This window comes from Pseudophryne corroboree, chromosome 4 (assembly GCF_028390025.1).
Source record: "Pseudophryne corroboree isolate aPseCor3 chromosome 4, aPseCor3.hap2, whole genome shotgun sequence".
Classification (NCBI taxonomy): Eukaryota; Metazoa; Chordata; class Amphibia; order Anura; family Myobatrachidae; genus Pseudophryne; species Pseudophryne corroboree.
The window spans coordinates 704,509,084-704,532,979 of NC_086447.1; the positions used below are offsets into that span (position 1 = coordinate 704,509,084).

At 43.7% G+C, this 23,896-nt stretch overlaps 1 protein-coding gene and 1 long non-coding RNA gene across 6 annotated transcripts in view; one reads left to right on the forward strand and one right to left on the reverse strand.

The window, feature by feature from the left end:
* LTBP1 (latent transforming growth factor beta binding protein 1) overlaps window positions 1-9,907 on the forward strand; it is a 660,590-nt gene extending 650,683 nt beyond the window's left edge. For all 5 annotated transcript variants that reach the window (XM_063917963.1, XM_063917960.1, XM_063917961.1 and 2 more), the window contains 2 exons: window positions 30-182; window positions 8,900-9,907. In XM_063917963.1, the coding sequence (XP_063774033.1) occupies window positions 30-182; window positions 8,900-9,072 (326 nt within the window). In that variant the 3' untranslated portion in view covers window positions 9,073-9,907. The remainder of the gene's footprint in view (window positions 1-29; window positions 183-8,899) is intronic.
* Window positions 1-23,896, reverse strand: part of LOC134910199 (uncharacterized) — a 143,647-nt gene that overhangs the window by 116,593 nt on the left and 3,158 nt on the right. The gene's annotated exons all lie outside the window — the stretch shown is intronic.

The following is a 23,896-nucleotide window of genomic DNA, read 5'->3' on the forward strand; positions in this document are numbered from 1 at the left end:
TAATGTTTGATCATGAGCTATTCTTGCAGGCCATGGAAGTGAGAAGTACGAGGAGCTACAAGCCGAGGAATGTGGCATCCTGAACGGATGTGAAAATGGTAGATGTGTACGAGTACAGGAAGGGTACACATGCGACTGCTTTGATGGATACCACCTGGATATGATGAAAATGACTTGTGTTGGTGAGAAAAACAAACAATTTTAACATTTAATGACCCCCATGGACATTTTCTGTGTCACCAGATGCACTTTTGGTAATGTTCTGAAGTCCCAGCACTCATTACAACCCATCTTTATATCTAAACATACTGTATGGCATACATTGCAATTGCATCATTAGAGGCCCCTAAACAATCTAAAATGGTGTTCTACTGTTACCCTGCTCTATCACTTCTAGTGTTACTCTACTCTGTCACTTCTACTGTTACTCTGCTCTGTCACTTCTACTGTTACCCTGCTCTGTCACTTCTACTGTAACTCTGCTCTATCACTTCTACTGTTACTCTACTCTGTCACTTCTACTGTTACTCTACTCTGTCACTTCTACTGTTACTCTGCTCTGTCACTTCTGCTGTTACTCTACTCTGTCACTTCTACTGTTACTCTGCTCTGTCACTTCTGCTGTTACTCTACTCTGTCACTTCTACTGTTACTCTGCTCTGTCACTTTTACTGTTACTCTGCTCTGTCACTTCTACTGTAACTCTGCTCTGTCACTTCTAGTGTTACTCTACTCTGTCACTTCTACTGTTACTCTGCTCTGTCACTTTTACTGTTACTCTGCTCTGTCACTTCTACTGTAACTCTGCTCTGTCACTTCTACTGTTACTCTGCTCTGTCACTTCTACTGTTACTCTGCTCTGTCACTTCTACTGTTACTCTACTCTGTCACTTCTACTGTTACTCTACTCTGTCACTTCTACTGTTACTCTGCTCTGTCACTTCTACTGTTACTCTGCTCTGTCACTTCTACTGTTACTCTGCTCTGTCACTTCTACTGTTACTCTGCTCTAAGACTTCTACTGTTACTCTGCTCTGTCACTTCTACTGTTACTCTGCTCTGAGACTTCTACTGTTACTCTGCTCTGTCACTTCTACTGTTACTCTGCTCTGTCACTTCTACTGTAACTCTGCTCTGTCACTTCTACTGTTACTCTGCTCTGTCACTTCTACTGTTACTCTGCTCTGTCACTTCTACTGTTACTCTGCTCTGTCACTTCTACTGTTACTCTGCTCTGTCACTTCTACTGTTACTCTACTCTGTCACTTCTACTGTTACTCTGCTCTGTCACTTCTACTGTTACTCTGCTCTGTCACTTCTACTGTTACTCTGCTCTGTCACTTCTACTGTTACTCTGCTCTGTCACTTCTACTGTTACTCTGCTCGTCACTTCTACTGTTACTCTGCTCTGAGACTTCTACTGTTACTCTGCTCGTCACTTCTACTGTTACTCTGCTCTGAGACTTCTACTGTTACTCTGCTCTAAGACTTCTACTGTTACTCTGCTCTGTCACTTCTACTGTTACTCTGCTCTGAGACTTCTACTGTAACTCTGCTCTGTCACTTCTACTGTTATTCTGCTCTGAGACTTCTACTGTTACTCTGCTCTGAGACTTCTACTGTTACTCTGCTCTATCACTTCTACTGTTATTCTGCTCTGAGACTTCTACTGTTACTCTGCTCTGTCACTTCTACTGTTATTCTGCTCTGAGACTTCTACTGTTACTCTGCTCTGAGACTTCTACTGTTACTCTGCTCTGTCACTTCTACTGTTACTCTGCTCTGAGACTTCTACTGTTACTCTGCTCTGAGACTTCTACTGTTACTCTGCTCTGTCACTTCTACTGTTACTCTGCTCTGAGACTTCTACTGTTATTCTGCTCTGAGACTTCTACTGTTACTCTGCTCTGAGACTTCTACTGTTACTCTGCTCTGTCACTTCTACTGTTATTCTGCTCTGAGACTTCTACTGTTACTCTGCTCTGTCACTTCTACTGTTACTCTGCTCTGTCACTTCTACTGTTACTCTGCTCTGTCACTTCTACTGATACTTTGCTCTGTTACTTCTACTGATACTCTGCTCTGTTACTTCTACTGATACTCTACTATGTCACTACTTCTGTTGCTCTATGTCACTTCTACTGTTACTCTGCTCTGAGATTTCTATTGTTACTCTGCTTTGTCAGTTCTACTATTACTCTACTGTATCAGTTCCTACATTAGTTGCCTATATTTTTCCAAATCCAATATACATTACTTATGTTAAAACTAGTGATTTTTGGTTTTGGATGCGGTTCCGCGGCCGTGTTTTGGATTCGGACGCGTTTTGGCAAAACCTCCCTGAATATTTTTTGTCGGATTCGGGTGTGTTTTGGATTCGGGTGTTTTTTTTTACAAAAAACCCTCAAAAACAGCTTAAATCATTTGGGGGTCATTTTGATCTCATAGTATTATTAACCTCAATAACCATAATTTCCACTCATTTCCAGTCTATTCTGAACACCTCACACTTCACAATATTATTTTTAGTCCTACAATTTGTACCGAGGTCGCTGGATGGCTAAGCTAAGCGACCAAAGTGGCCGACACAAACACATGGCCCATCTAGGAGTGGCACTGCAGTGTCAGACAGGATGGCAGATTTAAAAAATAGTCCCCAAACAGCACATGATGCAAAGAAAAAAAGAGGTGCAATGAGGTAGCTGTGTGACTAAGCTAAGCGACACAAGTGGCCGACACAAACACCTGGCCCATCTAGGAGTGGCACTGCAGTTTTCTAGCGAGAGGATGAGTGCTTCCATCCTCATGTGAATCTGAACCACTAGCCATGTACATAGGCCAGGGCCTCAGCCGTTCCTTGCCTCTCCGTGTCATAAATGGCATATTGGCAAGTTTACGCTTTTCATCAGACGCTTTTAATTTTGATTTTTGGGTCATTTTACTGAACTTTTGTAGTATACTTGACGACACAGAGGTAGAGCAGTGGACTACTGTACCGTACTGCTATATATATACTGGTGGTCACAGCAACATTCTGCACTGTCCCCTCCTACTATATACTGTGCACAACTAAAATGCAGCACAGGTATGGATGCATAGTATACTTGACGACACAGAGGTTGAGCAGTGGACTACTGTACCGTACTGCTATATATATACTGGTGGTCACAGCAACATTCTGCACTGTCCCCTCCTACTATATTCTGCGCACAACTAAAATGCAGCACAGGTATGGATGCATAGTATACTTGACGACACAGAGGTAGAGCAGTGGACTACTGTACCGTACTGCTATATATATACTGGTGGTCACAGCAACATTCTGCACTGTCCCCTCCTACTATATACTGCGCACAACTAAAATGCAGCACAGGTATGGATGCATAGTATACTTGACGACACAGAGGTAGAGCAGTGGACTACTGTACCGTACTGCTATATATGTACTGGTGGTCAGCAAACTTCTGTACTGTCCTCCTACTATATATACTGCGCACAACTAAAATGCAGCACAGGTATGGATGGATAGTATACTTGACGACACAGAGGTAGGTAGAGCAGTGAACTACTGTACCGTACTGCTATATATATACTGGTGGTCAGCAAAATTCTGCACTGTCCTCCTACTATATATACTGCACACAACTAAATGCAGCACAGGTATGGATGGATAGTATACTTGACGACACAGAGGTAGGTAGAGCAGTGGACTACTGTACCGTACTGCTATATATATACTGGTGGTCACAGCAAAATTCTGCACTGTCCTCCTACTATATACTACAATGCAGCACAGATATGGAGCATTTTTCAGGCAGAGAACGTAGATATTTTCAGCACACTGAGCACAGATATTTGCAAGCACACTGAGCACAGATATTTGCAGTACACTGAGCACAGATATTTGCAGCACACTGAACACAGAAACTGAGAGAACTCTGCACGTCCTCTCGCTATCATCTCCAATGCACGAGTGAAAATGGCCGCGACGCGCGGCTCCTTATATAGAATACGAATCTCGCGAGAATCCGACAGCGGGATAATGACGTTCGGACGCGCTCGGGTTAACCGAGCAAGGCGGGAAGATCCGAGTCTGCCTCGGAACAGTGTAAAATGGGTGAAGTTCGGGGGGGTTCGGATCTCGAGGAACCAAACCCGCTCATCACTAGTTAAAACACAGACCATCAATAAAGCTGCACCAACATCACTTAGCTAAACATTTTTGTAAACTCCACCTCTACTCTGCAAGATCTACATCTCTCACCCACACTCATTACCTGCTCAGATTCCTGGTTACTGGATTTCTCCAGGCTGCGTCCGCTATGTGGAATTCAGTCCCTTAGAGCTTTTTTTCTAGCCTCCAAACCTTCAAGCTTTCTTTAAAAAATTTCCCATTTTCCAGCAGGCTTATCACATTCCTGAACTATCCTCTTTTTCTACTCAGCTGCCACCCCTGTACAAGGCTCACACAAAACCTATATGTGTTCTTTTATTACTATATGCAAGCAACCTTCTGACACCCAATATTTAAGTGACACTGGATCATGTATCCCACCAAGCACTTAAATGCCAAATATGTGTCACTAAATATTATATATGTATATATATATATATAGAGAGAGAGAGAGAGAGAGAGAGATGCGCCTGGGCCTCTAAATACATAGAAGTTTGTACCTATTTATTTTCTGAGAAAGAGATAGATAGATAGATAGATAGATAGATAGATAGATAGATAGATAGATAGATAGATAGATAACATTATATGGAATATCTATCTATGATATTTGGCAGCTGAGATGGTTGCAGTAAATGCCCCAAACCACTTGGTATAATGACTCCTCAGCACTAACATGTCATTTTCCACTGATTTCCCACATGTGTAATATCAGTGGGGAGATGATGGTGTGAGGTATAGGGCAGAGAGCTGATGCACAGCCATCACCAACTGCCATCACCAACTGCCGCCCGCATGACACATTTGAATTCTCCATGGTATAAAACCCCAGCACACGGCAATATCACTGGCACTTACTCAGTTGAAGCTGTTGCTGACGCATGAGAAAAGCCTCAGGAAGAGTGAACTAGTCTGTACTCTGTACCTAGTGAATACTTCCGGCAAGTGACCAGTGACCGGATCAGAGCGCACAATCAGATCTGTGCTGTGTGTGTGATTTTTTTTTTTTTTTTTTACTTTTTAGATAGATTTTAGATAGATTGTCCTATAAATTATAAACTTATGAGCTGGGAACAAGTGTTTGTTAGTACCTAGTTTTGTTTTATTACTACAGTATGTTTGTTCCCAATTGTAAAGCTCTATGGAATATGCTGGCACTTTATATCTAAAGATATATTATTTTACACATTGAAAAACAATATTATTATTTATTATTATTATCCGTTATTTATATGCTGCCACATAGGTTCCACAGTGCCGTACAAATGAGTTAAACAAGAAAACCATGACTTATGGTACAAAACAATGCAGGAGAAGGAAATGGTTTATAAACATTACTGTATCCACCGCGGTCATACCACTTAAATAAGCAGCAGGGCGGCAGCAACCAAGGGTTAGGTGCCATTGTAGGGAGTATGGAGTAAATGATAATAAAAATAAGGGAAGGAGTAGCACATGAGGGAAGAGGGCCCTGCTCGTAAGAGCTTTGGTTCTAAAGGGGAGGGACAGACAGGGGTGACACAGATGGTAATGACAGTGTGGAAGGAGCAGGGAGTAGTGGGTTAGGATGCGAGTTGGATGGCATTGATGGAGAAGTGGGTCATGCGTGCCCATTTGGAGATCTGGAGAGAGGTAGAGAGTCTGATAGGGAGAGAGTTTCAGAGGTAGGAAATGGGAGGACGTAATCAGCAGGTAGGAGAGGCGGCGTGCATTTGTAGAGCAAAGTGGGCGGGTAGGAATGTGAAGGGAAATTAGGTCAGAAGTGTGAGGGGAATGGGTGAGGGCTTTGTGAGTGTGAGAAGATTGAGATGCATTAGAAGGGGAGCTGGTGTAGGACTTGTAGGAGGGGGAGGCAGACATAGTCTATTTGAATAGAAAGATAAGCCTGGCAGCAGCATTAAGGACAGATAGAGTGGAGAGAGTAGAGAGTCTGGTAGGCCAATTAGGAGTAGATTACAGTAACCCAGATTGGAGATGACTAGTGAGTGGATGAGGGTCTTAGTTGCATCCAGGGTGAGAAAGGGTCTGATCCTAGAAATATTTCTAAAGGCAGGACAGTGAGAGGTACTGACTGTGTGTTATGAAGGAGAGGGAGAAGTCGAGGACAAAGACAGTGTGCGCAAACTGTACATCTCTGCCACTGTATGAGACCTTCCCACCCCGTCCCCAACATTCAGCTTGATAAAGATGTCAATCAAACTAAGACTTTATAAATAATAATAAAAATGTTACCTAAACTCACTGTGCTGGTTAGAGAGGACCAGTGTTGTTACAAGGGGGGGTGCGTGAGGTGCACTTTGTCCTGGTCACCATGGCAGAGGGGGGCCACCTCCAGTACTACCCAGAAGCAGGGTGCGGTGCCTACGGCACCTGTGTCCAGGGGGCCCCCACCACACATGCTGCAGCCAGTTTTGGGTGCAGCAGCGCTGCAGAAACCACTGTGAAAATAATGCAGCGGGCATTTTCCTGGAGTTTTGCGCATGATACTACACTCTGGGACAGCACTAGGATTTTCTAGTGACTCTAGTGCCTAGAGTATATAGCGAAGACCTATGAGTATGTATCAAAAAAAGCAGTTGTTCATGTGTATGTCAGTTGTAACAAGAATGTGTACCTACAATCCATGATAGTGTAGCAAAAAAGTACACAAAAAAGTACACTTTGCTACGCTTGTAGTAAATCCTTAAGTCATATGACCTTATATGCGCACAGTATAATTATGTAATGAAGTGTCATATACACAAGAGAGAATATTATTGGAAATGTTTTTAATAAATTCTAAATTTGCATTTTCAATCTAAAATATACTTAAACTGAAACATAGACATTTGCAGCGCTAATGATGTAACTCCTTCGCTGCTGAAGGTTTTCTTACCCTTGTGCTGAGGTCATTTGCTGACATTCGCCCTCGTCACATTCCAACATCAATATCACTGTTTAAAGCAGTACCTACACAACTTATACCTTCTTTTTTTTTAGATTTATTTGTATTTTCAGAAAATATGACTATATTAGTATTTTGACTCATTTTAACACGTAAAATTTTTTTTTACCTGAAATGGGCAAAAAAAAATTTTTTATTGAAATTTCAAGAAAGGGCACCAAAAGCAAACATTATGTTTTTCCATCGTATAAACACCCCACAGAAATACTTTCTAGTTCTTGTTTTATCAATTACTCACCTTTCCAAATTAGTAAGGGGTATTTCCAAATTCTGCTCTTTAAATAGAAGTGCATTTTCCATTGTTTCGATTTAAATGGTTTGTGTAGGAAGAATATGGTTGCCCAACAAGGCCTACCATTTTATAAACTAGCCAATCTACCACATTAGGCGAGGGACCACTTTCTTTCACACTGTACTTGCCTACCCTCCCGGAGCGGCCTGGAAGCTCCCAAAAATCATGTGGCACTGCAAGTCTCCCGCATCTGCCGCCAGTCCCCCCCCCCCCCCACTCCTTCGGATGCTCACAATGGAGCACTGCACAAGTAGGCGGTCCAAGGGGGACCTGATGATGCAATTTGCGCAGCATAGCGTCATCGTAGCCCCATCCCCCGCTATTCAATGCCTGTATAGTGGGGGCGGGGCCTTGAGGATGAAATCTTGCAACCACGCCCCCCAAACAACCCACCTTCCCAGCGGCCATGCCACCTATGCGCTGACCAGGCTGCCCTCTCCTGGAGGAGGGGGCAGCAAAGTAGGTAAGTATGCGTTTTTTGACACAATATGGTCTTTGATTCCCCCATCTGTGGAAAAGTTTAGTTTTAGTGTACTGTTTCAGGTATTGTCTAGAGATCAGATTCCATGCTGTTCCATCTCACCCTATCTTACCCTACTTACCCATCCACCTGATGCCTACTGCTATTACGCACCTAACTTCCTCAATGTCTTATCCTGTCTCTGCTCACACCATGGCTTTGCCATTTAATTTCTCTATGATTTACATACAGATATAGTCAGAGATATTGTAAAGTGATATCTTAGGTTATGTAGTCATCTTTGAAACTCATTACTAATTTGTTCTGATGTGACATTAGAGTAACAATGTCTGGATCTGTTAACTCTGTATTTTACCATTTTCTCTGTTTATGTAGAGCCTTTATATTTATGGTGAGTGACCTGCTACAAGGTCTCTTTTTGTGACCTTCAGCTTTCTCGCAATCCTCCCCGTTTCACAACATTATTAGAATTTAGTCTGCAAATGAAATACTCATGAGACAGGATCTAATGTAAAAGCTATTCGCAAATCACACATATAAATGGGTAACATAGAAAGTGTAACATTTATTATACCATTAAAAAATGTCTGAAGACAAAAATTACTAGTGTACAATCTGAAGCCTACCAAGATCCTTGATGAATGTAATTGTAGATATTATTAACACATCTCATACAGTATAATGTTACTAACTAGTTACCAGCCCATCAAAATGATGCAACAACATAACAGTAATGTCAGCACCTGTGTGCGGCCGAAGTAAGCAACTACAATTGCTCCATCGGTCGCCATCTAGTGGCCGCCGGCATGCAAAACAATTGAATTCCCACATAGAGGCGAGGAGCAGCGTTACCTTTTCATTATATAGGATGATGCTTTACATGGACAAATCTCAATGGTATATTAGGGATGTTGAATGCATTTATGACGAGTTGCAGTAAGCCTTTGTAGAAGCAGAAAACAATAACCCTAGATAACTAATATATTTATCTATTATTTCCCTCTGTAGATGTCAATGAGTGCAATGAGCTGAATAGCAGGATGTCTCTCTGCAAGAATGCCAAATGTATTAACACAGAAGGCTCATACAAGTGTGTGTGTCTGCCTGGCTACAGACCATCTGATAAACCCAACTACTGCACAGCACTAAACTCAGAGAGAGATGACAGTGAACTGGAGTAGAACGGAACTGGCTCCAATTTCTCAGCCCATATACTCTGCACTGTATAAAGGAAAGGAAGATGTGTATGTTACTTGAGATGAAGGTGGAACATGACCTCTAAAGATGGTTTTGTTGGAAACAACATTAACTCTTGTATCTGGAAGTGGAATGTGATGTTTGACTTAACACTTTTTACAGACCAAACGGACACATTTTCTCTAATGGAAGAAACCACCCAAGTATATAGTCTGATCTTGCATAAATTCATTGGAAAATAGACAGAAGCAATGTTATTTTAAGCTGGTTATTATTATTTTGTACTATTGCATTATTAACTTGGCATTTTATTAGAGGTGGGAGCATTTTATAACACTTTGACGATGCAGCACGTTGGATACTGTATCATTTCAGAACTATTGAGATGAGAACTTTTTTGTTTTTTGGAGCAAATATCTTGTAGGGCAATTTTTCTATGGACTCTTTCACATTTGTATGCTCTTTGTCTGGAAATATTGTTCAGTGACTTTATTAACTTTCGTCTGTCCTGTGGAGCAGACATCCTTTTGTTTTTATTCTTACATTTTGTATGTCTTGGCTGGAAAATCATATTGATTTTTTTTTTTTTTTTATACTCTTTGTCTTTTACTGCACTTAAATTCTTAAGAACTTTTCTTGCCAAGTCTCAGAGCTGCTGGACAACCATTGCATCCCTTCATGTACATTAAATTAGACATTACGTTTCCATGTCCAAAACTTTAATTTGTAAATTGAATTTGATAAAAACATCTGGTTTCAGTTTCTTAACATATTAAAGCTGTATATTAAACCTCAATAATAAAAAACACTTTATTTTTATTTTTGTATGACTTTCTTATGTGAACAGATTTATATAGAGATAGATCATAGGTCAGGTTGCAAATATATTCCATATAAAACTATCGTATGTTCAGGTAAATTTTTATGAGAATTTCTGTATACAGTACGTGTATTTTTGCTATATAGAACAAATTTCTATATTAATACTGTAGGTATAGATGACGTATTTGGTCAGTCAACTTTGAACACCAGTGTCCTAAGTGTTTCCATACAAAACTAAGGGGACCTTTACTAAACAGTGATAAGAGCGGAGAAGTGAGCCAGCAGAGAAGTGCCCATGGCAACCAATCAGCACTGAAGTAACATCTATAATTTGCATACTATAAAATGATACAGAGCTGCTGATTGGTTGATGGGATCACTTCTCCACTGGCTCACTTCTCCGCTCTTATAACTGCTTAATAAATGTCCCCCTAAGACTGAGAGGGCCCGCATGATAATGGAAAGCTGTATTAAATTATTTCTTCAGCAACTATATTGTATATTGAATATTGGAGTAATTGTTTGCTATGTGTTATAATGATTCAGTTCACAAGCACAATCCAAGATCAAATGTAAGTGACTCTACAATGTCACAAGTTAAAATGGTTAACAAACACTTGTTCTGTTTGAAGCATTGAATGGAGGATGCTCCATTGATCTCCATGCATTTGACCTGCGTTCAGTGGAGAAAGGGAGCATATACTGTGCCATCATAAATATCGCATTTTTCCTAAATGCTAGTACAGTGCAAGCGTGAGTAAGTATAGAAACATTGGAAACAATAGGTTCCAATGTCATCTGATTGTACTGGAGTGTTTGATGTGGTTTCTTTACATATATGTAGAAGTGCAAAGAAACAAAAAGCATATACGTGGTACAATACAGGAACACTTGCTAAGTTTTATCACATACAGATGCATCCTCATACATCTAGCCTCAATACGTCATGCAGTGCGAGATGCCTAGTGTGAGTGAGCTGTCAGGTCCCATTTTTTAAAATGCGTTTTAGTCACAACGCAATGTGACTAGTACACACAGGGAGACAATGTTGATTAATTTGATATATGATACTTGTATACTGTGTGTGTACTGGAAAAAAAACTGCTGCTGATACATTGCAGCACTTTGTGTACAGATTCATACCCCTTTTAGACCGCCTGAGGCGGATCGCACACAGGAGCCTGACACGGGAGCTCCCAGTGTGTGGCCCACCTCAGGCGCCCCGCTACCGCTGACTGCAACCTGGCATATTGCCGGGTTTGTGACGTCAGCAGTGACACGATGGGGGCGGCACTTGGAAATCACATGATCAATAGTTCAACCCTTGCACCGTTCATATGCCAATAACCCGTGTTCATAGGTGGCGGTCTGAAAGGGGTATCATAGACTCAGTCACACACAATATATACAGTAAGTGTCATAAATCAATTATAAATCAATAATTAATCAACACAGTCTCATTGCGTTGCGACTAAGATGCATTTTCAGAAAAAAATACGCCCAACACTAGAAGATTCTTATGCTACTTGGCATGCCATGAGGGGCTGTTTGGCGTGACTGCAACAGAGATGTATGAAGACAAATCTGTAATAGCATTTAATGGAGCAAAGACTGGAATACTGGTTGATGTGCTGATATTGCTGTCAATTTTTTATATCACCAAATAGCAGGATAATAGGATTTTAATAACCTACCGGTAAATCCTTTTCTCGTAGTCCGTAGAGGATGTTGGGGTCCATTTTAGTACCATGGGGTATAGATGGTTCCACAGGAGCCTTCGGCACTTTAAGACTTTTTAACATTGTGAACTGGCTCCTCCCTCTAAGCCCTTCCTTCAGACCTCAGTATAGGAACTGTGCCCGAGGAGACGTACATATTCGAGAGAGAATTTACTAATAAACTTGTGGCGAGATTCACACCAGCTCACACCATATACAAGAAACATGTCGGCTAACATGGCCTTTAACATAACTCATGCCAACCAGCATGTATAACGTATCAGTAACAGCTGTCAACATCTAAACATAAGTGTGTAAATTTTTTTAAACGTAATCAGCAGGAAAAATGGAGCACTGGGCGGGCGCCCAGCATCCTCTACGGACTAGGAGAAAAGGATTTACCGGGAGGTTATTAATATCCTATTTTCGGTCCATTTTAATACCATGGGGATATACCAAAGCTCCCAGTACGGGAGGGAAAGTGCTAATGTTCCTGCAGAACTGACTGACCAAATTTTAGGTCGTCAGCAGCCAAGGTGTCAAACATATAAAACTTAGCAAACGTGTTTGCACCTGACCAAGTAGCAGCTCGGCAGATTTGCAATGCCGAGACACCCCAGGCAGCCGCCCAGGAAGAACCCACTTTCCTTGTAGAGTGGGCTTTTTACCGAAATCGGTAACGGCAATCCTGCTGTGGAATGAGCGTGCTGAATGGTACCTCTGACCCAGCGCCCAATAGTCTGCTTAGTAGCAGGACCCCCAATCTTGTTGGTGTCATAGAGGGCAAACAAAGATTCTGTTTTCCTTATCCTAGCCGTTCTTGCGACATAAGTCCTCAACGCTCTGACGACATCCAAGGACTTTGGGACGGCTGAGGTGTCAGAAGCCACTGGCACCACCACTGGTTGGTTGATATGAAAAGAAGACAACCTTCGGAAGAAAGTGCTGACGTGTTCTCAGTTCAGCCCTATCTTCATGAAATATTAAGTAAGGACTCTTGTGTGACAGAGCTCCTAACTCGTCTGCCTGAGGCCAAGGCCAACAGCATGACCACTTTCCAAGTGAGAAACATAAACTCTACCTCTTGTAGAGGCTCAAACCAGTCCGATTTAAGGAACTGCAACACCACATTAAGATCCCATGGCGCCGCAGGAGGCACAAAGGGAGGTTGGATGCGCAGAACTCCTTTCACGAAGGTCTGGACCTCAGGAAGAGAAGCCAATTGTTTCTGAAAGAAAACTGACAAGGCCGAAATCTGAACCTTGATAGATCCTAATCTCAATCCAGCATCCACACCCGCCTGTAGAAACAGGAGAAGTCATCCTAATTGAAACTCCACCGCAGGAGACTTCTTCGATTCACACCAAGATACATATTTTCTCCAAATCCGATGGTAATGTTCCGACATTACCCCTTTCCTGGCCAGAATAAATGTGTGAATGACTTCACTGGGAATACCCTTACGGGCTAGGATCTGGTGCTCAACAGCCATGCCGTCAAACGCAGCCACGGTAAATCCTGATAAACTAACGGCCCCTGCTGAAGCAGGTCCTTGCGAAGAGGAAGAGGCCGAGAATCTTCCAGTAATAACTCTTGAAGATCTGGATACCAAGCCCTCCTTGGCCAGTCTGGAGCAATGAGTATTGCTCGAACTCTTGTTCTTTTGATGATCTTGAGAACTTTTGGAATAAGTGGAAGTGGAGGGAACAGATACACCGACTGAAAAACCCACTGGGTCACCAGTGCATCTATCGCTATTGCTTGTGGGTCTCTGGACCTGGAACAATATTTCTGAAGCTTCTTATTGAGGCGTGATGCCATCATATCCACTTGAGGAACACCCCAACGACTTGGCACCTCCGCAAAGACTTCTGGGTGGAGGCCCCATTCTCCTGGATGGAGATCGTGTCTGCTGAGGAAGTCTGCTTCCCAGTTGTCCACTCCCAGAATGAAAATTGCTGACAGAGCTTTTGTATGTCTTTCTGCCCAGAGGAGTATCTTTGTCACCTCTGCCATTGCCGCTCTGCTTTTTGTTCCACCTTGACGGTTTATGTAAGCTACTGCCGTTACATTGTCTGACTGGATCTGTATGGGACAACCTTGAAGAAGGTGTGCCGCCTGATGAAGACTGTTGTACACAGCTCTCAATTCAAGAATGTTTATGTGAAGTCGAGTTTCTTGACTTGACCACCTTCCTTGGAAGCTTTCGCCTTGCGTGACTGCTCCCCGTCCTCGGAGACTTGCATCCGTGGTCACCAGGATCCATGTCTGAATCCCGAACCTGCGTCCCTCCAGGAGGTGAGACATTTGTAGCCACCACAGGAGCGAAATTCTTGCTTTTGCTGACAAGATTATCTTTTGATGCATGTGGAGATGCGACCCGGACCACTTGTCCAGTAGGTCCCACTGGAAGACCCTGGCATGGAATCGGCCATATTGTAGCGCCTCGTAAGCCGCTACCATTTTCCCCAACAGGCGAATGCACTGATGAATTGATACTGTTCTTGGTCTTAAAAGTTGTTTGACCATGCTCTGGATCTCCTGAGCCTTTTCCACCAGTAGAAATACTTTCTGTACCTCGGTGTCCAATATCATTCCCAAAAATGATAACCTCATCGTCGGTTCCAACTGAGATTTTGGAAAGTTGATGATCCAACCGTGTTTTTGAAGTACCGACAGGGATAACGCTATGTTCTGGATTAGCTTGTCCCTGGATCTCGCTTTTATGAGGAGATCGTCCAGGTATGGAATTATGTTGACTCCTTGTTTGCGAAGGAAAACCATCATCTCCGCCATCACCTTGGTGAATATTCTCGGAGCCGTAGAGAGCCCGAACGGTAATGTCTGGAATTGGTAGTGGCAATCCTGAACTGCAAACCTCAGGTATGCTTGATGTGGCGGGTAAATGGGGACATGCAAGTAAGCATCCTTGATGTCCACTGACACCAAAAATTCCTTTTCTTCCAAGTTGGAAATCACCGCTTTCAAGGATTCCATCTTGAATTTGAATCTTTTTAAATAAAGATTCAGAGATTTTAGGTTTAAAATCGGCCTGACCGAGCCATCCGGCTTCGGTACTACAAACAGGCTTGAATAAAAGCCTTGATTCCTTTGTTTGGCAGGAACCAAGGCAATTGCTTTGTCTTGACATAATTTGTGTATTGCATTCTGGACATTTGAAAAATCGGCATGGGGGAAGGTCTTGAAATTTCAACTTGTAACCTTGGGATATTATTTGTAAAATCCAAGGATCCAGGTCTGAGCGAAGCCAGACCTGGCTGAAAAATAGTAGACGTGCCCCCACCCGATCGCACTCCCGCAGAGGAGCCCCAGCGTCATGCTGTGGTTTTTGCAGAAGTAGTTGCTGACTTCTGCTCTTGGAAGCCTAAGGGTGTTGTAGGTTTTCTACCTTTTCCTCTCCCTTTTCCTGTGAAAAAAGGGATACTTTTAGCCTTTTTGTACTTGTTGGGCCGAAAGGACTGCATAGTATGAGAATGATATACTTTTTTAGCCGGCATAGCTGCCGACGGCAGAAATGCTGACTTGCCAGATGTAGTAGTTGATATCATGGCATCTAATTTCTCACCAAAGAGGGCCTCACCATTGTAGGGGAGCGCCTCAATATTTCTTTTGGATTCTGCATCAGCATTCCATTGGCGTATCCAGAGCGCCCTGCGGGCTGAAACCGCCATAGCAGATGCACGTGAGCCCAGTAAGCCTACGTCCTTCATAGCCTCAACCAAATAACCTGCAGAATCTTTGATATGACCTAGAATTTGCAGAATGTCATCTTTATCGACCGTGTCAATATTAACAATCAAGTTATCTGCCCACTTTTCGACTGCGTTACCTACCCACGCAGAAGCAATTGTGGGCCTGAGTAACGTACCCGTAGCAACATAGATGGACTTTAAAGTCGTCTCTAATTTGCGGTTAGCAGGTTCTTTTAATGAAGCTGACCCTAGGGCAGGCAAAATGATTTTCTTTGACCACCTAGAAACTGAGGTGTCTATCATTGGGGGTGACTCCCACTTACACCTATACTCTTCTGGGAAAGGGTACGCTACCCGCAACCTTTTAGGGATAGCAAATTTCTCTTCCGGGTTAGCCCAGGATTCCTCAAAAAATGTATTTAAGTCCTTAGACGGAAGAAAAGTCACCACCTGTTTTTTTTTAAATTTAAAATAATCTTTTTCCTCAGGTGGAGGTGTTGTGTCAGGAAATTCCAACACCTCTTTTATAGCTACTATCATACATTGAATGCTCTTAGCCAGTTTGGGGTCTACCCCCCTCAAATCCCCAGTGTCGACTTCAGTGTCGGAATCTGTGTCAGTGTCCCTTTGCACAGGCTCGGACTGGCCCATAGGGGTACAGGGGAAACCACCGGTGGGCCCCCCTGCCTGGGGGCCCCACCCTCTCACTTATACATTATGAATATGTTACATTATACTGCACAGGACTATGGTGTATTTCTACAGTGCATTGCTGTTATTATTATGGAACATTATCATGCATGCACAAGCAGTATTTACTATATATATTATTTATCAAGGGGCCCAGACCATGCACTAATGGTTTGCTAAGCCTCTAAGAATGGGCCCCTACCACTGCATTTCCCCGGTGGGCCCTTCATGCCCCAGTCCGACACTGCCTTTGCATCATTTGGGCCAGGGACCTTTTCTGGGAACTGGAGGGGTCCCGAGTGGATGATGTGGAACAATCAGCAAATAGAGCATCTTCCACAGACTGTCTCCAATGCTTTGTCTGTTCCTCAGACTCAGAGAATTTATTCGCGCTAGTTTAGCCATATTACTCTGCAGCTTTCTCACCCACACAGGCTCAGAACACTCTTGTGCCTCTAACATGGGTTCCTCTGGGGAAGAGCTTTCTCTAGACATGTTACACGAGTGTATAGTCACACCACTCACACACACACGGGAGCTAATGGGGACAGACCTACACTAATGTCTGTCAGAGGGACCCAGAGGGAATTGCCAGTCCACACCACGCGCCCTATATGTATTACATACAATGAATATATATATATATACCAAAATAGCGCTTTTTATCCAATGTGAAGCCCGCAGACGTCAATAAATTATGTGCTCCCCTCCCCTTCTACAACACCCTGGTACTTGTATCAGCAATGTGTGAGGAGAAGCAGCCTGCAGGATCAGCGCTCCGGCGTCTCTGTGAGGAGAAAATGGCGCCAATTGAGTGTTACAAGCAATTCTGAGGTGAAGCCCCGCCCCCTGTAATGCGCAGTTCAGCCACAGTAATATTTATACTGGCGGGTGTAGTGTACATCAGCGGCTCACATGTACATTTTGCCAGTGAGAGTAAGGATTTATCATGTCCCTCAGAGCGCGCCCCCCTGTGCACTCTGCACCCTGTGCTGAGAGACATGTTACTGCGCAGCGTCCCACGCTGGTACCTTTATGCAGCCATGATGACCGGAGGGCCCCTCCCTGCAGGTCTCCGGTAAATACTCACCAGCCTTCTGACTTCTGGCTCTGTTAGGGGGTGGCGGCAGTGCTGTGGGAGTGAGTAGCAGCCAGGCAAGGGCTGTGTTCAGTACCCTTCAGGAGCTAATGGTGTCCTGTCAGCGGAAGCAGAGCCATTAAACTAACTGAGAAGTTGCTTCCTACTTCCCCCCCTAAGTCCCACGAAGCAGGGAAGCTGTTGCCAGCAGCTTCCCTGTAAAATAAAAAACCTAACAAAGTCTTTTCCAGCAGAACTCTGTAGAGCTCCACTGGTGTGCATCCAGTCTCCTGGGCCCATTTTCTAAACTGAGGTCTGGAGGAGGGGCATAGAGGGAGGAGCCAGTTCACACTGTTAAAAATTCTTAAAGTGCCGAAGGCTCCTGCGGAACCGTCTATACCCCATGGTACTAAAATGGACCCCAGCATCCTCTAGGACGTAAGAGAAATATTAATAATATAAACAAGGAAGTACATAATTGATCAGTCTGTACAGTAAATAAGAAATAGTATTAATGTGAAAGAGCAGGACTAGTGCTGCTCCTCAATGTTCATTATGTGATATCAGAGATGTCTAAGACTGCAAAACTTCGGTTTAGCGGATGCAAAGTTGGTAGCAGATTTGGCGCATTTTGCGCCAAAGCATGCACAAAAAAAACATATATCACAGATATGCAGAGTTGTACGCATTATGAGATGCAACCGCCCCTATGTGTGCACTTAGGCGGTAATTCCAAGTTGATCGCAGCATCAAATTTGTTAGCAGTTGGGCAAAACCATTTGCACTGCAGGTGTGGCAGATATAACATTTGCAGAGAGAGTTCGATTTGGGTGGGGTGTGTTCAAACTGAAATCTAAATTGTAGTGTAAAACTAAAGCAGCCAGTATTTACCCTGCACAGAAACAAAATAACCCACCCAAATCTAACTCTCTCTGCAAATGTTATATCTGCCCCCCCCCCCTCCCCCCTGCAGTGCACATAATTTTACCCAACTGCTAACAAATTTGATGCTGCGATCAACTCGGAATTACCCCCTTAGTTAGCTACTATTCATCATTAGTATGTCACACCCTATACTGTGTGCAAATATATGTCTCCAAACAGGCATTATTTCCCCTTATGTCCAGCTCTGCAGTTACTTTGACTTGCTCTCACTAAAGTTTGCCTATGGGAAAATGTTTACTCACAAACCAAATACATCTTTTTGGCCATAAGTGTATATGTGATTGAAATGCATACAATCACACTTGTGTGCGCACTGTTCCGGAATATGAATAATGCAACATACTACATTGCAAGTTCAACTCTGCAGTTTCTGCGTTGTTTTCAAATAAACAATAATGTTATATCGTAGCATTGCTGCCTTTTTGAGGTTTGTTGGTGGCCTACCTGGTTCACACCCTCTCACCTTCAGGCCATATGGATACAATCCTGGTATATAGTCTGGACCAAGCTGGACACAGACACAAAGAAGGAGGTCTAGTAGGAAGGACAACACATAAAAACTGTCGTATACAAAGCTGACAACAGCGTCTTGCAATTTCAAAACTAAATATAAGGAGTTTGGGTTTTAGCAGAAATCATCCCTGGCACTTTTGACTCGACCTTGCACCAGGGTGTAAGGCCCACTGTACGCCCAGAAGAAAGGACAGAAACAAACAAAGAGATAAACACAGATGTTCTCACTGTGGCTACTCTTGACCTCTTTGACTCGCTCGCTTTCACAGATCCCTGCAAAAAGATAGAAATACCACCATGCAGGTCCCTACTCCAAATGTACAGTGTGTCACAAAACAACTCTGTTTACCTACAATCATTAACCGGTCCTAACTCACTTGCCTAGTACAATATGTACTTCAATAAAACAAATGTCCAATATAAACAGTTGTTCTAATATATTGGACCTGCATGGATACAGCAACAAAGACAACTTCCAGGAGTAGTTACAATTATGTTACCGTTCCTTTAAATCTTCCTGCCTGCCTATACAGAGCTGGCCAGCTCTTTTGCTAGCTGGTAAGGCGGAGTATACTTGGCGGAGAAGCAGATTTTAAAATAGGCAGAAACAAGCTGATTTTAGTGGTAGCCAGATATCCCTCCACTACTTGTCAGAAGATCCTGTGGCCGCGGACTTACTGCGCAAACTCAGAGGACATAAACCTTTTAAGGCACGAACACTTTAATGTAATGTCCAGGCTAATTAATGGAATGCAGTGTTCAATCAGTATGTGCGTAACGCCCAGGCTTACTAACAATGGCTACGGATCTTGTGCCTGTCTGTCTAGCACTTTTCAATAACCTAGGCCTACTGCCCATGCTATTACCAGGGTTCAGGCCTAATGCCTGCCTAGTTTTAACATCAAGTGACCTGGACCTAATGGACAGAGTCAATTACATTGGGGCTGAGGTCTTTGTCCGGCCTAAATAGAATTACAGTGACGTGGGCTCAAATTGTATGACTACCTAACTACAACTTATGTGACCTGGGCCTAATGCCCTGGTCACATAAAGTGAGCTCAGGCCTAACTGGTAATAGACTGACCTGGGCTTAATGCGCAGGATCACCCACCAGAGGCTTAGGCTATTGCCAGCCTATCTGCTGCACAGGCCTGAGGCCGGACTATACCCATAGGCCTAGTACCTGATACCTGGTGGTCTAGGAAGGGGTAAACTACTTATGTCCATGGCTGCCTACCAGTATGATTGAAGAGGCTGCAGTGAGGGGCTTCTTTTATGGTTCTTTTGCTTTCCTCCACTGCAGCACTCACAATTTCTTGGCTTTATTCAACTGGCGCCAGGCATCTTACGTCAGATGCCATGAGCGGGCAGGACCCCTGATTGGATCCCTTCCAACACCTCATGCAGCGTGTGTGTCACAGGACAAATGCGTAGAAGGGCTCTCGGGGCCGAAACCTGGAGGTCCCTCTAATGCAAAGGACAGCTCTCATCGGGAGGGCTGTCCTTTGAGAATTTCTTGGTACACACCGGCGTTATTTACGCCAGTATGTATCCAATAACTGGTGGGATGTACCACATTGTGGATTTGATGCTAAGTACATCCAGCCCTTAAACTGCTACCTCTCACTAGTGTGATGTCTTGGGGTGCTTGGGTTGTGCTGGCCAGAGGGTTCCAGTGCTCTGGACTTGAGCCTTAGGAATGTTAGGGACCCACCTGATTAGGTCACCTGGCTGTGGAAGGTGGGCCCATTTTTTTTGGCCGAAATTGATACTAAGAACCTCAATTTTACTCCATGTAAATAGAGTATATTATAATTGTTCTGATTGCCAGTGATCTCAGTGATTACAGTGTGCACCTGTATTTTCTCTTTTTGCTGCGTCTCATGGCAGCACCTCTTACTATATTTAGAATCAGGGTGTACAGCTCAGCCTCCCCCCCCCCCCCCCCCCATCCCTTTCACACTGAAGCATATGTAGGCCAGAATAAAGAGTTTAAGAGTTATAGGAGCTTGATTATAGAAAATGCACTATTAAGAATTAAAATGTGTTTTAAATGATAAAATGGCCCCTGGTAACTTGTATGTTATATTGTACATAAACAAAAAGTATATATACATACCCTATAGTACCAGAGCCTGCACAGTGCGAAAAGAAAGCAAGATGTGCTCCACCAACAGGCCAACAGGCGTACACCGAGCTCCCAGTCTATGTGTGCAGGCATGCTGGTAAAATAGAAAACATGCATTTGGTTAGGAACTGAGCAACCTCTTGTATACCATCACCATCTCTCTATATAAAGATGATTTGTTAATGGTGCAAAGTGAGCTCTCCAACCTGTTGGACCTTATTTATGGTTTCAAATTGCTTCTAAATACAAAAGTAAAACAAAAATTACATTTAGGTTACAAATCTGACGTGACCTACTGTACTCTGCATACAGTAGGTAGCAAATTCGCCTCCCACCCCCCTGCAAATACCAGGAGCCAGATATTTTGCTGCCATGTGTCATAAAGAGAATTGGTGCCGCCCCCCCCCCCCCCCCCCACCATATTTAAAAAAGGGACAGTTCGTGCCGAAGGTGCACATAAAAATGTAGGGGCGTGGCCACAGAATAGTACCATTTCACATTACACCGCATAGTAATGTCTGTTATTCAAATTACACTACACAGTAGTACCCCTAATATACATTACGCCAGGTAGAGCCCTTACACACATAACACCAGGTAGCACATCTTGTAAACATTATGCCAGGTAGAGCACTTACACACATTACGTCAGGTTGAACCCTCTGTGTCCCTCAGCCTGCCTTCCTTTATTCTGTCTCTCAGCCTGCCCCTGTATCTTTCAGCAACCCTCCTCCCCATCACTCTCTCTCAACAACCCTACCACCACCTTGCCACTCTGTGTCTCTCAGCAACCCTACCCCATCGTCACTCTGTATCTCTCAGCAACCTCCCTCCTCATCACTCTGTGTCTCTCAGTAACCCTCCCCCGTCACTGTGTTTCTCAGCAACCGTCACCACCCCCTCACTCTGTGTCTCTTAGCAACCCTCCCACCACCCCTTCACTCTGTGTCTCTCAGGAACCCTCCCACCACCCCCTCACTCTGGAGTCTATTCATGAAGCAGTGAAAAGAGTGGAGAAGTGAGCCTGCAGAGAAGTTGCCCAACCAATCAGTTGCTCCGTACAATTGTATAGTATGGAAATTATAAATGTTATGTCAATGCTGATTGGTTGCCATGGGCAACTTCTCCACTGGCTCAATTCTCCACACTTTCCACTGCTTCATGAATAGACCCCCTGTGTCTCTCAACAACCGTCCCACCATCCCCTTACTCTGTGTCTCTCAGCAACCCTCCCACCACCCTTTCACTTTGTGTCTCTGAGCAACCCTCCCCAACATCAGTCTGTGTCTCTCAGCAACTCTCTCCCATCAATCTGTGTCTCAGCAGCCCTCCCACCACCCGTCACCCTCGGCAACCCTCTCCCCCGTCACTCTGTGTCTCTCAGTAACCGTCCCAACACTATGTGTCTCTCAGCAACTCTCCCACATCCCTTCACTCTGTGTCTCTCAGCAACCCTCCCTCCATCACTCTGTGTATCTCAGCAACCATCCCACCAACCTCTCACTCTGTGTCTCTCAGCAACCCTCGCACCTCCCCCAGCACTCTGTGTCTCTCAGCAACACCCCCATCACTCCCTGCTTCCTTTCTCCCATAAGCCTGGCAAGGTGGGAGCAGTGATACAGGTCACAATTTGTGGGTGCCGCAGTACCTGGCTGCATACTTGCACTACTGGCTGCTCTCCCATCCAACCAACAGCCCAAATGACGCAGCTCCTTGTGCCAGCGAAAGGCACTGTGGAATAAGAGAGATGATGACACTGCGCCAGAGACTGGGTAAGCAGGCAGGGGGCAGAGCAGACAGGGGAAAACTGAAGCGCTGCCTGTTGTTTTGTATGTAGTTGTGGCCTCGACCGAGAAGAAGCCGAGCACACCAAAATATACATGACTGCGGTCAGCAAGGCTGCTAGCGGCGGGGGTGTTCAGTGGCGCTGTGGGTGCTGCCTGGCAGTGCGCCCACAGTGTATATGCACTGTGGGCAAGGCACCTCAGGCACCCACCTAGTTACGGCCCTGCCAGGAGCAGATGCATGAGCCAAGTGGGGACACTGTGAGGGATCCTTTGCAAATAGAAGCCCATAGGCTTCTACTAGGCAACACCCTCTGTACCTATTGGGTGGTGTAATGGTTAGGATTACTGCCTCACAGCACTGAGGTCATGGGTTCAATTCCTACCATGGCTCGTTGTTCCATGGGTTTCCTCTGGGTGCTCCGGTTTCCTCCCACATTCCAAAAATATATTGGTATGTTAATTGAATCCTAACAAAAATTAACCCTAATGTGTGTGTGTGTGAATGTAGGGAAGACTATATGGGCCAAGTGGTTCTTATTTGTGTTTCTAAGTATTGCTTTCTGGAGCTTTGTACATATATAACATGTGAACAAACCTCATTTTCTGAGGTTTGATCGCATTATCCCATTAGTACATCCTACCCTCTGAGTCCTATTGGGAGAAAGGTGCTATATAAACATTATTATTATAAATGTTTTATAAATTTACAGTTTATGTGGCAGCTGGTGGGTTGTGTCTTACTGAGCACTCTTTCAGGGCTGAATTTACCATGAAGACAAAGTAGGCCCATCTTTTGGTAGCAGAACTAACCACAACTGCGCAGAAATATGGCTAGTCACTGTTGGATACCACTACCAGCCTCCCAATAAAATGAATTACATAAATATTAATAGTTGTTACTATATTATCATACCCTCCAACATTTTACACATAAAAATCGGTTCAAATTAGAAAAGGGACATTTTCCTATACTTTCAATGGATGTTTGGAGAGGCAAAAATCGGTACAGACCATAAAAAAAAAGTTCCTATACCTGCTAAAAAGGTACAGTTGGAGGTTATGCATTATTGGCTAATACTTGTTCCAGTCCTCCATTGTTTGTAACAAATTATATATTATATATCATATATTTAAGTAACAATTCTTGTAGCAAACTCTAGTATCTGTATTATGCCAGATTTTTACATTAAGACATTTCTGAAAATGTATAAAAGAAAACAGTTGCAGTGTAAAACATTGCCACATTCTGTATGTGCAGTACCAGCTTTTTGCCACAAGATGTCCTTCCTCACAAAAAGAAAGAAATAACTAAAGGCCTAATGAAAGTTTAAGGGCTAAACACACGTGCTGGCAGGGCCGGTGCTAGGGTGTTCGGCGCCCTCCTGCAAACTATAAATTTTGCGCCCTCCTATGG